The sequence below is a fragment of the Sylvia atricapilla genome, chromosome 4 (assembly GCF_009819655.1).
Source record: "Sylvia atricapilla isolate bSylAtr1 chromosome 4, bSylAtr1.pri, whole genome shotgun sequence".
Classification (NCBI taxonomy): Eukaryota; Metazoa; Chordata; class Aves; order Passeriformes; family Sylviidae; genus Sylvia; species Sylvia atricapilla.
The window spans coordinates 390787-407781 of NC_089143.1; the positions used below are offsets into that span (position 1 = coordinate 390787).

General features: G+C 47.5%; 1 protein-coding gene across 5 annotated transcripts in view; it reads right to left on the reverse strand.

The window, feature by feature from the left end:
- Nucleotides 1-3872: 3872 nt before the first annotated feature.
- Nucleotides 3873-16995, reverse strand: part of IRF2 (interferon regulatory factor 2) — a 40230-nt gene continuing 27107 nt past the window's right edge. For all 5 annotated transcript variants that reach the window (XM_066316890.1, XM_066316887.1, XM_066316888.1 and 2 more), the window contains 4 exons: nt 14164-14275; nt 11217-11381; nt 6243-6289; nt 3873-5223 (listed from right to left, as the gene is read on the reverse strand). In XM_066316890.1, coding sequence (XP_066172987.1) covers nt 4912-5223; nt 6243-6289; nt 11217-11381; nt 14164-14275 — 636 coding nt within the window. In that variant the 3' untranslated portion in view covers nt 3873-4911. The remainder of the gene's footprint in view (nt 5224-6242; nt 6290-11216; nt 11382-14163; nt 14276-16995) is intronic.

Consider the following 16995-nt stretch of genomic DNA (forward strand, 5'->3'; position numbering starts at 1 on the left):
CCACAGATTCACAGCGAAGGCTGGGCACTGCTTGGGGCTGCAGCAGAGAGAATCTTGGCAACACCTTTGAGCTGCTGCTGAACCACTGACACGGTGGGTGTGAGAGCAGAATAGCCCAAAGGATTCCCTGTCATCAGCTGCTCACCAGAAGTGATACACCCAAATTGATGAGGCTTTCCGTGCCCTTGGTGAGCTACTGAAAGCTGCCACACGCAGGAAGAACAGCTCCTTGGAAGAGCTGCGATGTGCCACAGCTGAATTTCGTGTGTTCCAAGCCTCTGTGCAGCTGCCTTTGCCTCCTCAGAGAGTCCGGAGCCCTGGGCAAAGCACCACGTTGTGGCCCCCTGGTTTCCTTCCTCCCCACTGCTATTTTCATTACTGTTGACAGGAACATTGTGCACCTGCTGCTGTGAGGGCAGAGGTGGAAATCCCCCTCAAAGCCCTCACCAGAAAGGTCACTGAGCTCTTTCTTCTGCTGTGGCATCGGCAGGGGGACAGCACACCCTCTCTGGTGTAAAAGCACCCACAGCTGTGCCAGCAAGCCCCTCGGTGGTCCCCTGTAACCAGCCCAGTGGGCAGAAGTCACACACACACTGCAAAGCAGCCGAGCAAAGGCAGCAGGGCTGAGGCCACCTGCCTCGTCCCCTGCGCCCTCACTGGGCTGCTGCCAAAGGGGCACAGGGACAGGAGTGTCCCCTGAGGGATCCAAGGATGGCAGATGGTGTCCTGGCCCTGGTCCAGCTCCTTGCCAGGCCACCTCTGCACAGCCCCAGGCCACGGCCAGCCCTTGGCCACGTCCTTCTGTCCCAGGCAGAACCCCTTTGGCAAACCTTGGCTATTCCAAGGGTTCCTGAGGAAAGCCAGAGCACACGCTGGCACGGACAATTCTCACACTTCCCACAGAAGCCTTTCTCCCCTTTATCCCCGTGCAGAATGGGTGTGTGTGGCAGTGCTGTGGGGAAGAGATGGCCAGGTTTTCATGGCTACTGCCTCCCAGGACGTCCCAAGGAAGGAGCAAGGCGTCTGTGTACATCCCCCTGAGCAGAGGCCGACAGGCAGGGGACAGAAGGGGGTGGCCCCTGGGGACAGGCACACAGGAGCTCATCCCTACCTGCTGGGAGGAAAGAGAGCGAGGGGCTGCCCCTGGGGAATCCTGACTCACCTCCAGCAGTTTTCAATGGGATTTGAATACCTTTGTGTGTGATGGTATTGCCAGGCTCCAGGAGGATGTCCAGCAGGATTGTAACATTTTGTGACTCATAAGCACACCTGGATAAACTTACACTTGGGAACATGGGTTTATTTTTTTTTTTCTTTCATGCTCTCTCTCATTTTTCCCATTACTTCAGCTGAGTTATGGAAAGGGAGATCCTACCTTCACGGGAGTCCTTCAGTAGTTATCTTAACCCCTTCCAAACCAGCAAAAAATCATTTATAATCATCCGTAAACTCTCCTGCAGAAAACTTTGACTGATCTTAGCTTAGAATAGATCCAACCAGCTTCCCATAACTGCTTTCCCTTACCTCCCACCTCCATCAGAGGCTCCTGCAGGGTTGGCTGGGCACATCCCAGGACTGCACCAGATCACTGGGTGTTACTGCAGTGCTAATGGTGGGCACTGGTCCCAGTGTCTCAGGGCTGAACTGGCAGCTGGGCCAGCAAAGGCTGCGTGGGCTTCATGGCTTTGTGCAAGCACAGGTAACAAATGCACCTGAACCCCGGATTTCAGGGTCTGCATGACTTTGTGCAAGCACAGGTAACAAATGCAAGTAAACCCTGGATTCCAGGGTCTGTATGACTTGGTGCAACACAGGTAACAAATGCACCTGAACCCCGGATTCCAGGGTCTGTATGACTTGGTACAAGCACAGGTAACAAATGCACCTGAACCCCGGATTCCAGGGTCTGTATGACTTGGTACAAGCACAGGTAACAAATGCACCTGAACCCCGGATTCCAGGGTCTGCATCACTTTGTGCAAGCACAGGTAACAAATGCACCTGAACCCCGGATTCCAGGGTCTGTATGACTTTGTGCAAGCACAGGTAACAAATGCACCTGAACCCCGGATTCCAGGGTCTGTATGACTTTGTGCAAGCACAGGTAACAAATGCACCTGGACCCCGGATTCCAGAATGAACGCCTGACGTCCCAGCCCAAGGAAATCTTCTGGGCATTACACCAATGCACCACAGTGCACTTGGTGTGAGCACAGTGCAGAGGTGTCACTGTCTCTGCAAGGTGTGTAGCCTCTGACATACAGTGTTATGGACACAGATTGGACACCTCCTGGAGAAGTTCCAAAGAGGGAATTTTGGGAAGAGGGGATTTTGCCAGGCATGCACTCTGTCCCCAGAGGGGAGTGTGTGTGTCTCTATTGCTCAGCTGCTGGAGCAGGGTGGGGATCAGCAGTTCTGCAGCTCAGGTGTCCCTGCCATCTCCATCCTGCTGTGACAGTCCCATGGAATGACCAGAGGTGAGATGTGATGTGTCACTCCCTCCAGCTATGGAAAGCTCCTGGGTTAAGCTGAAGGTGCCTGCCTTGCCCTGCTCCTACTGCTGAGCTTCACATAGGTGATGCAAAGAGCAGCAAATTCTTCTCCTGGCAAGTGGTAGCTCTTATTTTGCAAAGGAGCATTTGTGTACCCCAGGCAGCCCCTGGGCAACCATCTCCTCACCCCAGGGACCAGCTGGGCTGGCTGAAGGCAGGACACACAGAAAAGACAGCTCACTCTGCTCTGGCAGCCCTGTTGGGGCTCCTTCTAGGCACCTGAATCAGCCTTGGAAACTAGGAAACTGGAAAGGTAAATGCATGACCAAATGAAAGGGACAAAAACTAGGAAGTTTACATACATAATTTAAGCCTTGCAAGTCTTTAGTTCCACTTCAAATACTGCTCAGGCATTCCTCTTACTCCCAACTCTGACCAAAGCTCTGACTTTGTCTTCCCAGGCCACCAGGCAGAGGGTGAAAGAATTCCAAGTTCCACATAGACCTGTGATGAAAGTTGGAAGTGTAGGATCAGGTTAAGAGCACAGCAAAATTGTTCTGTTTATTTTCCCTTTCCAATGGCCGGGTAGCACATTTCCCTGTGAAATTTTGCCGTTTTTTGCCATGTTATTGCTCATCAGCCCAACATTCTCTGCTCTCAGCTCACACACCTCTCAGGCTGGTATGAGAATGGTCATCACATCTGAAGGCCACTCCATCCACAGATTTTATGTACCTGAATCAATCTGTGTCCCTTCCAACAGCTTAAAAAGCTGCAAAAGGGTGAGAGCTCTCAATTTCTGCCTGTGCCAGCCCTAAGTGCACAGCACTCTGCAATGCCACAGCCTGCCCACCACCACAAGCACACAGGTCATTCTGCACCCTCAGATAAACTACGGCTTTCCAGGGATCAGAACTTGCCACCATCAGTAATGCTGAAAGCCCTGGACACTGCTGGTTTCTGATTCACTCCATTCATTGGTTGAAACTGCAAAATGAGAGTTTTGCAGACAAGGAAGCTGCAAACAAGCCACAGAGAGATCTCTGAGGAATGGGGGAAGTGGAGCTGAGCTTGCACTGGGTGGGGATGGATTTTGACAAGACCATGAGGTAACCTGGTCAAAGCCCAGCCACGGAGTTACAGCTGCCCCAGCTCCCAATTCCACAGCTGAGGTCAGACCTGAGAAAGTCACCTCTGAGCTCTGGTTACTCTTTCACCTCGAGCTGCCTCAAGCACAGCACCTCCCATCCTCTGGGATGGGTGCTCCACAAATCATAAAGGCAGCTTATGCTAACTGCTCACCCCGAGAGGTCACAATCACCTACCAACCCCACGCCATCTGGGGCTTCTGAAAGATTAAAAATGAGCCAAACAAGAGGATTATTAAAAATTTAACTATATACCATATTTATTATCAATCCACAGGATAATCTGATTGCTACATGAGCTCATAAAAGCTATTTCACCTTTACAAAATTAAAAAAAAAATGTGCCACAAGGATGTCATAACTGCTGATAACCAAGGACTGAATCTTAAAATTATAAATTTTGCTGTAGAAAAGATTAAAAAAAATTATATTCACTTTAGAATTTTACTTTGAATAAAATATTCCCCTGTATAAAAAATAAAAAAGCTTGCTCTGGTTAGAATTAGAGTATTTTTCTTCTTTTTTAAATCTGGGAATTTGCATAATATCTCTGTAATAAGTTTCTTTTCTTTTCTCTATTGTACCACGCGGCATTCAAGCATAGCAGATTAGAAACAAACATGATGAAAGCAGTCTCAGAACGTACGAAATCCACACGGGAAGTTGGAGTTTCCTTTCCCTTCCTCTATTCTTTAAAGACACTTTAGCAAGAACAGCCTTGGAAAAGAATACAGGTGGAGAGAGGGACCTTCAATGTGCCATTAAGTAGAGCAAGGTAATAAAAGGCCTTTTGTAAGTGCTTTCTTAATAAGGTGCAGAAGCAGACTGCAACTTTGCTAGTACTGCACTATGTACAATATTCACAATAGATTTTTCTTTATTTAAAAATATTCCAGCTAGTTCACATTTTCTCTCCCATTCTGAGGCGTTCAGTTCCATCAGAGCCTTGACAGCAAAGAAGCGCAGCAGCACCACTTCCCTCGTGGTGGGTTGGTCCTCGTAGGAAACACCGGAACCTGTGAGCGGGCCAAAGTTCTTGGGTTCTTTTCCTATGTAGCAATCCGGGAAATACGGGTTCACGTGTCCACACCGACTGCTGGAGTCCTGAGTTAAAACCACTCCGGCCTGGAGGCAGACACTGCAAGGTTTTCTATCGCCAAGGCTTCACCTTAGGGTTTGTCTCGTGTGCGTCAAGGGACGAGCCTCTCTCAGAGAAACGTAAAATACAAAACCAAACAGAAACAGAGCTAAAAACCCACGCTGTGAGAGGCTTAGCAGCTCTTGACTCTCGACTGGGTGATGTCTGACGTTTTCTTGATGACGCTGGCCCGCGTCTCGCGGTCTGGCTGGCTGCTGCTCGTGGAGGCTGCGGACACCACCTGAGGCAGGGGGATGTCTGGGAAGGGAGGCCACGAGCTGTTGTAAGGCAGTGGGCAGCTCTCCTCTTTCACCGTCACTTGGAGGTCAGGCTTGTTGGCTACAAACGTTGCCATGCTGGGAAGCATATGAGAAGTGTTCCTCATGCCTAGGTTGCTGAGATACTGTTTGCCTTCGATGTTTTTTTTCTGCCAGTGGAGCCGACCCTAGAAACCGGGGAAGGAAAGAAGGGAACACTGTATAAGTGAATGTAACTCCGTGACTTACTCCAAGTAGCAAGATGAAGATAGGAATAGCCACAAATTGCACACAAATTATTCCACCTCTAAGAGCCCGAGCCTCCAGCCGCTGCCTTAGGATGTCTCTGCTCTCGGCCACTTCTCCTGTTGAAGGAGGTGTGTGGAGTCACTACTGGCAGTCTCTGTAAGGGTATACAGACCCCAAGGCACCAGAGACCACGTGGGTTAGCCATGTTGTTATACAGATGCACAACTGGTCACCCTCCAAGAAGGATTCAGAGAGCTTTTGGAGGGGGACAGAGCAGGAGACAGCTTTGCAAAAGGCCTCATGCAAAAAGCAGCTGGAGCACAGGGCATCCAAGAGCCCTCAGTGAGCTTCACTTGGCCTTTGAGTACACATGGGGATTGGTAGGTCTGGTACCTTGATGGCAGCCCCAAAATAAAAGGGGAGTGGTGCTTTTGTGTATGTGCAGCTCAGTTTACTTTCCCCATGGACTCCTTTCACCCAGCAGTACCCAACTGACTGCTCAGGACAGCTTTCTGCCCCACCCACCTCAAACATTCTAGCTTCATTTCCGTCACACGTGTAAGCATTTCCTCCAGTTACAGGGGTTCAGGTGCCATTTAGGGAACACCAAGTGAGCAAACTTTCAACCAAGATAGATACTTCCTACTCAGCAACATCAATGCATCGTGTTAACATATTAGCTGGCACTGTTAGATGGCTCTGCAGAACATCTTATTATGCAAATTAACCTCGTGGTTTGGACAGATGAGGAGAAATTGATTTGTAGAGATACTAATCCTGTGACAATCATCCAAATGTCTGTATGTTCTGACGTTCCTGGTCTGCTCTCCTCCCCCAGCTATTACCAAAATGAATTTTCCACAGGTAGACAGAATTGCAATGGGGAAGGAGAAGAATATCTCAGGGCACAGATCTTGGGACCTTGGTCCAAAGTGCTAAAAGCCCAGAAAGCACTTACCTCTGCATTTTCTTCATCACTTGGAACGCTGTCAGTTGTTTCACTTTCTGTCAAACAAAACAGAAACAAAAATGAAACTCCTGCTATTCTATCTACAGTAACAAATTCCAGCCCAAGAGGCCTGATGTATGTCCAACAAGTGGAAGCAAACTGAGTCAAGTCAAACAAGCAGAAGACAATGGAGAAGCATGGAGACCCTGCCACAGCAGGGCTAGACAGCACAGCTGCCTCGAACAACTGGGGCTGTTCAGCTCACATGGTTACCACAGTTAGCATGTCTATACTCTGGAAAAGGCAGAAACAGAGAGGGAAGAAGATTTGTGCTTTCTGGGAAGAATCTCCAGCAAGCAGGGGATGCCTCCTCTCTCTTGCCCCTCTACAGCCACTCCAGGCCCTGCAAGGGACAAAGTTCTGTCCAAATCTCTATCTCCCAGCAAGATCAGAAACAGCTCCACCCTGGACCAGGCAAATGGGATTTTGCTTCATGAACTGTTATCCCAGCTACTCCCTCAAGGGCTTGTTGTCACTTCTGGGGCTTCATTGCTGTTGATAAACTCTGGTACAGTTGGTATCGTTTTGCCTTTGCTGCCTCTCCCCAGCCTATTTCTCAGCCACTCACCCACCACTTGAACAAGGGGCAGTACTCCAGCCTCCAGTCCCATCACCTCCCTGCAGCACACAGGGCCTCCCTCACCCTCCTCACTCCAACCAGAGCACAGTTACAGGGGCACAGCTCCAGTGGGACAGCCAGCCTCCCACAGCCGCATCCCTCCCTAGCAGAAGAGCCTGAAATCCAAGATTTTTTACTGCATTCTCAAGCCTAGGTGTGTCTGAAGACACAGCTCCTACTGTCTGAGGGTCAGGCTCCTGGCCCAGGGCTGGTGGAGACTGCTGTGCCTCAGATACACCTGGAACAGGGCAGAAACCCCTGTTTCCAGTCTGCAGTGATGGCTACTGCCTCCAGCACAGCCCCTGGCTCCCCAGACTAATCCACTGGAGCCTGGATTGCAGGTTCCCTTCAGCCTGTGGGGTTTTGAAGCCCTGTATCCTGTTTCCTGGCAGGATAACCCCAGGCTTCTGTCAGGACACCAACACTCCACTCCCCACAGCAGGGCTGCACAGAGAGGGCTCACCCACAAGGAACAGAGAAATCACAGTTCAAGGAGTGATGTGATAAATTACCAGGGCAGGCAAGAGAGCTCTGAAGGCCAGTGCTCACTCTCAGCTCTGTGTTATGCACTTTAGGCCATGCAAACTGCTGAACTCTGCCTCCCCAGAGGCCAGCCTCATGTCCTGCACTGCCCACAGCACAAGTGCCAGGAGTGCATGGCCCATGCCTCGTGGGTCACGTCTTCAGAGAGACTGGCAGCACCCTGCCATCCTCTCCAGCTTTGACTAGGCATTAAAAACCGATGGGCTGAGTCACTGCTTCAGAGCCCAGGATCTAAACTGTACCCCAAGGCATTCTACCCCACACTGCTGCTTCCACAGCCAGCCCCGCTCCTGGTGCCTCCACACAGTGTGCAGAGGAACAGCCCAAAACACTCCATCTAACTGCAGTGGCCTGCAAAGTCAAAGCACTGCAGGCCTTCTCCTTCACCGGCCCAGGCACAGAAAGATGTGCCAGTGAGACTGAGATGGCTAATTAAGCCATACTGGGGGGAGGAGAGGAAAAATTAATTCACACGAAGGAGAAACAGCCTGAAGACAGAGTCAATAGAAGGAATCCACACAGAGACAAGTAACAGATACTCCTTGACAGAAGAAGCGTGTCACAACAAAACCAGAGTGATGCAGCTCAAAAGGAATCCATCCTTGGTGTTTATACTTAACAAACTGCTGAGCAAGAGATAGCACTATAGTTAGCAAAGCCAGGGAAGCTGGCCATGCAGCATGGAAAGTTAGAGAGGTTATTTCTACCAGGGAGGGTGTTTGAATCAGTGTCAAACACAACAGGCAGTTGACAACAGCCTCGGTAATAAAAACCAAAAGGATTTCATAGACATCAGCAGATACATGAAAAAACTCACACGGGCCGCTCACATCATTTGCCTGAGTAACCTCAGAAAGGAACCAGAAGTGTTTTGAACTAAACCAGATTTATGTAGGACAGCTGACATATCTGGCTACTTTTTTTGGTTGTTGTTTCAGAAGAGCTCAAATAACTGTTCCTGCACAGCTGTTATGGTCATACTCTTTCCTGCCATTCAGCCAGCAGCACCTGACAGAGCAAAGCCACAAGCACAGGGCCAAGGTTCCTGTGGTTATATACAAGTCTGTGTGCAGCAAGACAAAGCAGAAAGTGTCACAAGACTGTCCTAGAAATTTCAGGGTTCTAACACACAGACTCCTGTCTCTGCTCTGGCTTAAGAGCAAACACATCCTTAAAAAAAATTAAAAAAAAAAAAAGTGGTTCACAGAATAATTGATTCTGGCAGGAACCTCAGGAGGTCTTCAGCCCAACCTCTTGCTCAAAGCAGGCCCAGCTACAGGACTGGACTGCATTGCCTGGGGCCTTATCCCTTCAGGTCTTGAAAACTCCTGAGGATGGAGGCAGCCCAATCTTTCTGGGCATCCTGCTCCAGTGCCTGGCCGTCCTTGTGGTGAAACAGGTGATGTTTTTGCTTTTATCCAGCTGGACAGAATTTTTCTGTTTCAATTTAGCCTGCTGTTTCTCACCCTCCTACCATGCCCTGCTGTGAGAGCCTGGCTCTGCCTTCTCAGGAACATCCCTGTGGTAGAGGCAGCAGCAAGGAAGTGCTCACACCATCTCTCCTCCACGCTGAACAAGCCCCAGCCCCTGTATCCTCTCATAGAGTGAGAGGCCAGACCCCGTGTAGCCTTTTCTGCACTTGCTCCAGTTTGTCTGGAAGTTTCTCAGACTGGGGAGCTCAAGACTGGATGCAGTGCTTTTAAAGTAGTGCAACTACAGCTGATAGAGGAGGATAGTCACTTCCCCAGATCTACTGGCCATGCTCCTGAAAACCTCTCTGTGGCTGAGGTGCTCTGGTGTCTCGTGCCCAGCTCACTGCCTACTCACCTCTCTGCAGATCTGCTCTCCACACTATCAGCCACAGCCTCTGTTGCTGCACAGATCTCTTCCTTCCTATGCACAGCTCTTCCCATCTGCCCTTGCTAAATTTCATATGGTTTCAGCTGACCCATTCCTGAAATCTCCCCAGGACTCTCTGGATGGTGACTCTGCCCTCAAACACATTGACTGCTGTCCCCTATTTGGGGTCACCTGTATAAAGTTCACAAACATGACTCCAGCATACCTTCTGCTCATCCATATATTAAATAAGACTTGTCCCAGGACTTTGCAGTACTCCACTCCTCACTGGCCTCTAGCTACAGCAGCCAGGATCATCAAGAGCTGCCTTGAGGTGCACTCAAAAGCATGCCAGTGGCATGGAACTCTGTTATCTGAGTTCTGGGCTGGCAGGGCCAGGTGTAAGTCAGGACAACTGAAGGCCACCAAGGTACAAGACAGTGCAAGGGGATAGAAGTACTTGAATCATCCATCATTTTCCTTATGCAGGCTGGTTGCAATGACCTTAGGGCAGTTAGGCCAGGATTTGCTCATTTTCTCCATCAGTCCTGTCCCAGAAACCACCATGACTTCCAGACCAAGGCAGTGACTTCTGTTTGCATTTCAAGAATTTACATCGTATAGCTGAAGTTAAAAGATTGCATTGTCATGTTCACCCAGATGGAAAAGTTTTCCAAGACATATCTGCAAAGAGGAAAAATGTTTCCAAGGCCCTTGTCTCCCTGCTGCTAATAAATTTAAGCATTCTCCTATCTCCCTGACTTATGCTTTGCAAAGGTATTCTAAATGCTTTGGTCATTGCAGACTAAACACGTTGGGAAGTAAAATCATTTATCAACATGTGTGAGACTAACAGTGGAGACGATCCAAAAGAACATCATACTATTCACTTGGTCCCAAAGACAAAAATTACTAAATGCATACTTTATAAAAATGTGTCTAGAAGAAATTTCAGCCTAATGAATCAAAGGCAAAACCATGTGTAAAATAATAAAATGCACAGAGAACAATTTATACTTCAATTTGCCTTAAAAGGTAACATTTGTGTTTCTACCCAGTCTCCTAAGGCTTGCAAATCAGCACCATGTTAAAACAGAAAGGCTGCATCTGAAACTTTTTCTCCTTTCAAATGTGGCTTTGTCCTGCTCCCTGTGCACTAAGGCCTACATGATTGTGAGGACTCTTTACAGCATGTCCACTCGTACCCTTGTGTCTGTTCTCCCCTAAAACCCTCTGGACACAGCCTTAGAGCTGGATAAGGGATACATGAGTGCCAAAGACTCCTGACTTCCTAACAGTTACATGAAAACAAGGGGCCAGATGGAAAGAGAAACCATAACCACCCTCACTGGAGTAGGGGGAAGCCTGTTATCTCATCCTCTTTTAGGTATCAGGGAATCCAGATGGCAGGCAGACGTTGGAAGCCAGATGTCCACGGCTCTGCTGATGAGAGATCACTTGTTATCAGTCACTACATGGCTCCTCTAGGCTGCAGCAAGGCAGACCCACTCCCTCTGGCCCCAGCTCCATACCCACACACAGATACATCATTAGTGCAGCCCTCAGCACTGCACACTGAGCAAACACACAGCAGAAAGGACCTTTGATCTTTAGTAAAGGCAGGGGGCAAGTCATTTATACCACTGAAACCCCCCCTCTAAAAGACCTCTGCATTCTACCTAAAAATGTTCTTTTTCCACTACTCACAGGCTAAAACCTGCAGCTCACATTTCCACACTCAGATCTGTCAAGTTTTTCCCAAGGAAATGAGCAGAGGGCTGTGCATTTTTGAGTTTCATTAACAATTCAGATGAGCATGCAATTCTGAACCTTTGTTAGCTACCCTGGAAGAGCCCTCTTTCCCACAATGCCTTCTAAACGTTTCCAGAAAAAGGGGTGTAAAGAAATGCCAAGTTTCTTACCTGCATAGGATGAGACCGGGGAGATCTGTAGAGGGTACAGCTGGCTCATGCTGAGGGGCTGCTCATCACTTTCTGTTGTCACCTCTACCACCTGACAAACATCAGGAGGGTTGGCAACGATCACCTGCTCCTCACTGCTGCCATCAAGGTGTGGCTGCCCTACAACTTGGGATTGGAGACAAAAAACCTGATTACTGATAACATCCTGAGCCTGTTGAATCTCTAAGAGGCTGCTGGGTATCTGATGGAATCTTCAGGAGTCTCAGCAGATTTTTCCATGCCCACCACCCTTTTCCAAGGGATAGAAGTTTCAGTGAGAGTTCTAAAGGAAATCTCTGATCCTCAACAAGCTGCCAACATCCCATGGCCTCTGAAGGCTCTCGTGTAAACCATACAACAGAAGACCAGAACTGGCATGCAAAAACCTGGCCGTGGGCTGAAGCCAAACACTGTGGGACTCTGAGGTACATATGACATGAATCCATGAAAAATTTCTGCTCCAGTTATATGGCTGTTCTCACTGACCCTCACAATGCCATTGATGGTGTGCAGAAAATAACAGTTGTACCTGCAATCTCCGTGCTCTCTGACAGAAAGCTACAGCTTGGTTAGTTATTAACAGAGGGGTTTCCTATTCCTCCAGGCACACGATATTTAATACAAAAAGAGCACATGACATTTAATATCAAGGGAGTGTTACTTATTTCCACAAAGTGAAGCAACCATGGATGCTTTCCAAGAGCCCTGAAATGCTTTGCAGACAGTTAGTTGTTCTACACAGCAACCTTTTGAAAAAGGCTGACAAACCCAGGTACCAAAAAGTTACTGAGCAAAGCAAAAGTATGGTGAAAACCAGGATCTCACTTGTCTGAATTTCCTCTGTCTTGTACAACTCCTCCTTTAATCCCAGCTGCGTGAACACATGACAAATGCATTAATCCAGCACAGAACTGAAAGCCATGAGTTAGATCAGAAGAATGCACAGAGATGGGGCCATCTCAGAGCATGGCTAACCTGAAACCACAGTGACCCAAAAGAACGACTACAGATATTCTTTCACTGCACATAAAGCTTCAAAAGGAACAAAAGGCTAAATTCTGTACAAACACAATGCTGTGTTGTTCAAACAATGCATTTTTTTCTTGACCCACGAGGGAAAAAACATGTAGGCAATTCTTCTGTTAAGTAACCTGAGTATACTAATTATTAAATTTGAAAAAGTAAAAAGATAGCATCTATTCCTGCATGAAGTAAGATAAATAAACATGAATGCACGCATCTATACACATAATCCACCCCTGCATTCTATCTTTATACAGGGCTTTTTTGAAAAAGAAAAGCAACAGGTATTTTTCCCAGGGAAAAGCTGCACATTATTTTGCTTTGTGAAGTGCCAGGTAACCAGTGGAAAATCTTCAAAACTTGGATGTGTATTTTATGAAACAATGTCAGCATAAAGAAAATTACATGCATACCAGATAGACTTTTTAAAAGTTGAATCACTACAACTATGTTTCAGATATTTCGTTTCCCCTTCATTTCACCTTACCTGGTTCTGAAAGAACCAGCTTTTTATTGAGTGTGGTGAGAATGGTGCAAGAGCACACATAGTTAATTTTTTATCTGGGAGAGACCAATATTGCACAACCCACCCAGGTAAGAGCAGGCCATCTGCACTGTTTTATCTTTTTCCTCAATATCTGACCAGTTCTTACCCACCCTGAGAGATAAAATGCACAGCAAAAACTCCTGCTCACTTGGGCATTATGCCACAGCTTCCAGTGAGCTGCATGTATGCCAAAAGCTCTGCAGGTGCTGTTTGTCTTTCATCCCCTCCAGCTGACTTCCTGTCTTTCTGCAGAACAATTCTCATTTACCCTTTCCTCCCTGTTTACATTAAAACCCTTTCTGCACTCCTAAATAACAGCTTCTTTCTGCAGTCTGGATAAGCAGCACACCTCACATCTCAATAGTTAAACAAGACTGGATCCAATTCTCAGCCAGTGAACAGGAAGCATTAACAGCACTATGGTGCTACTCCTTCAAGCCTTGCAGTAGGAGCAGCAAGCATGTTCTAATACTCTCACAAATCCACAGCTGATTAAATTAACTGCCATAAAGACACCAAAACTGCTCACAAACTCCTCAGGCACACAAGTACTTCAGGGGAATGACTGTGCAAAGCTGTGACCTAAGAAAAGGGGATTGAGAGCAGGCACTGCACATGTTTTCTGCCATCTCTCTAAGCAGAAAACTAACATATTTGTCATATTTAAAAGTGGAATTCTAGACAAAATGGTATGTGGGTCATATTACTAGGAGCTCTTGCTGCAATGACAGCCTTAACCAAAAGAGAGCTGTCAAAGCCTAGTCCAATTATTCTACTGAGGACCAATTATTTGTGTGCTGAGATGACAGCTAATTTCTCATGTACTGGTTTCTAAATGCAGTCTTTGATGAGCCTTTTCATTAGCCCAGTGATGTTAAAAATTCTCTCTTCTTCTGAGGTGTCAGTAAAAAGAACCAAGTTTCCACATTTTGCTGGTTTGAACTTCCAAATAAAATGGTGTTCTATAGAAACCTCTGCTTTGAGCCATGGGAACTGCCATCTGACTGCAGCTCCACTCTCATACGACTGGCTAAAATCTCCTCATGGCTGAGGACACCCTGTGAAGAAGTCCCCACCAGGAGAAGCCAGCCAAAGGTGCCTGTGAGAGCTTCACCCTGAAGGGAACAACCCCACTGAGACAGCACTGCTCACTGTCTCTGCACAGGGTGCTGAGAGTGGCCTGCAACCACAGCCTGGGCTACTGAGAAATGCGTCTGGCTGCAACTGTGGCACTCCCTGAAGTGCAAAATGCTGATGCAAAGATAAGTCTTGCAGACCAAAAGGGGTTTTGAACACACCTGTGCACGTAGTATGTAAAAAAAGCACAGAAGTACTTACCTACAAAATTCACTGTACTGTCAACTTCATTTTTTATACTGGAGGACAGGAAATAATCAGAAGTGACATCATTTAGCCCATTCATCCCAAAAGATGATTCAACTGGTTCTTGCTAGAATGAAAAAAAGTACAGCTGGGTCAAGATTGCTTTATTTTAGGAGACAGTTCACCTCTTTTTTTCTGAGATGGTAACAAATCCCATCACTTCTGATGGGATATGCCCCCTTGCTCTCTGCATGACACTGTCTTAGAACAAATATTTCTCTAAGGAGAAGTGCAAGACTAATTCATTTTCAAATCTTGTGCTTTGAAACCAAAGCTATTTTTCATTCTCAAATTTAGAGTAAGCCTTCTGAGAGCAATAAAGTAGTAAGCTATTTACTAGAAGAGATTAACATTTGAAACAAACAAGAAAGAAACACTGCTTTAAATAGTATTCTATTTAATACTCATCCTCAGTCCCTTCCAAATACACTCTATCTCTCTGCACTCTCTAAAAGGAAGCCTTGGTTTCTGTACAGCAATTACTAAATTCTAACCTGAATTTTTCTCTACAGCAAGCCTTAAAGCAAACCAAAGTGTTTACACTAAATACAGCCTTTTAGATCCCATCATAAACATCACCACAGGGCAAGAGCATTTGGAAAACACCAACTGCTCTACACAGACTGAGCTTTCCACAAGATGCCTCTCTGTAAGCCTGATACACTCAAGTGGGAACCTAAAAAAATCCCTTCAGAGTAGAACCCAAAACTTCATTCCATTAACTCAGGATTTCTTCAGAAGGGTTATTCTACAGGCACAACTTCCTCCCTGGTGTTGACCCTCTCACAGGTTTATTGGTTACAACGTCTAAAGTCTTCTGTTCTGCTGTTCTCCCCTGCTGGCAGAAGCAGACACCCACAGAGAGGTGCAGAGCTGCTCACACCCTGCTCCTTTTCACTGCTCTAAAGCTTTTCATCAAAGGCAGGAGCAAGGTGAGCCTGGGGACCTGCAGTGCCAGCCCACCCCAGTGCTAACCATGTGAACTATTTGTATTGTAAAATACTGGGGGCACCGGGACAGGCTTTTCCTGGCTGTCACATGCTGTCATTGTGATCCACTCACCAGGAGCTGTGAATCTCCCCAGACACTAAAGGCAAACAGGCTCCCCGTCCCAACACTCCTCGCACATCAAAAGGGTAAAAACTTAAATGTCAATGGCAACCAGGTCTTTGATGAGCTGCACCAGTGGTGCTGGCCCACAGGTCAAAGACTTGGAGAGCTGGAAAAGCTGGAATGAGCTGCTATGGATCCATTGGGGGTCCCAGGTGCAGAGATAAGTCAGGGCTGCACTGGAGCACGGAGTATCTGGTGGTGTGCAAACAGAGCAGCCCTCCTGGAAACAGTGTGTGCAGCATTGCCCAGCTTTACTGAGGCCCAACTACAGAGAAGTTTGTTTAGTAGCCCCTTTCAAGCCTCAGAAAGGATTGGTAATGGTGCCAGATCCACAAAAAGACTTGGATACTGGCACAGTTGGTGTTAAATCACCTAAATTTGCAGTGTTCAGAGGTCTAGGCTAAGCAAAATGCATGGGAAAAGCAGTCACTAAGATTTTAAAAATGTCTCTCAATATGGAGCTGCATGGTCAAAAGGATACATCTAGGATAAGGTAGAAATTAAGCCTCCATTCAATCCTTTGTTTCAAAAGAAACAGACTGGTTTTATCTCTGATACTGATCTGACATTTCTGCTTCCTTCCCATTATCGAGAATTCATTTGTAAATTATTTTAATGAATTGCAATGACAGATTTTTGCCCAAAAGCCCAGTGATAGGAGACCTACCTGTGGGGTGGGAGACTTGCTTGCACCTTTGCCCATGAGGAGCAGGGACTTGGTAGGGCCCAGGACTGTCACATGCACAGGGACAAGTGAGTGCCCCCAGCACCCTGCCCAAGCTCAGCCACCAGTGACTGCTGTGGGTGCCCAGAGGATTCAGCAGTGGCAACTTCAGGATTCAGCAGCCCACTGCAAGGCTCCTGCTATGCTAAAGTCCAGTTGTAGATGTGGGCTCAGATCCCCAGCCTCTCCCTCTGCTGCTATCACCCCACTGCAGTTACCAGCCAAATTGTGGAGCAGCCTCCCACTGGGCTCCACTAAAAGAGATTTTTCAGGGTAACTGTAAGGCATCCAATTCAAAACATGCAACTGTGATCTCAGGAATTCACATCTCCAAGAAAAGCAATTATAAGCATCTTTCATGCTCAGAAACGTGCATTTGCTTTAATTCATCTACTAACCCTCTTCACTACTACAGCCCTCAATGTTCAACAGTCAGCCTAACAGTGGCTGAGTATGGAAAGAACACCTTTTAAAATCCAGGCTAGCCACTGCACATCTGTGTCAGAATGGGGGAACAGGGAAGAGTACTACCTGGCCCCAGCTCAGAGCTACAGGAACTAACAGCAGGTATCACTGGTGGAGAGGTCTGTGTGCTGGCACACTGCTCTTTTCTGACCAAGGCAGGTTCACTGGCTCCCTCTGAGCATCAGCCACCATCAGTCACCTCGTAACAAGCCTTACCCATGGCTGTAAGAGCCAAACAGGAGAGTTCAAAGGTGGTTCCTCTAAGGCAATTTAAAAGGCACAGCATTCTGATGTGGAACTTCCCAAGCCACAACTGCTGTGGCAGCACCCACTTTCCAGAGTGTTTCAGTGGAGGACTTTTCCCCACATTTCTGGGCTCACCTGGCCCAGAACCTCCTGGCCAGAGGAGCAGAGCCTGAACCCAGGCACGGGTGGCACAGCCCTTCACAGGTGAGCAGCAGGGCACCAAGCTGCCCTGACACTGC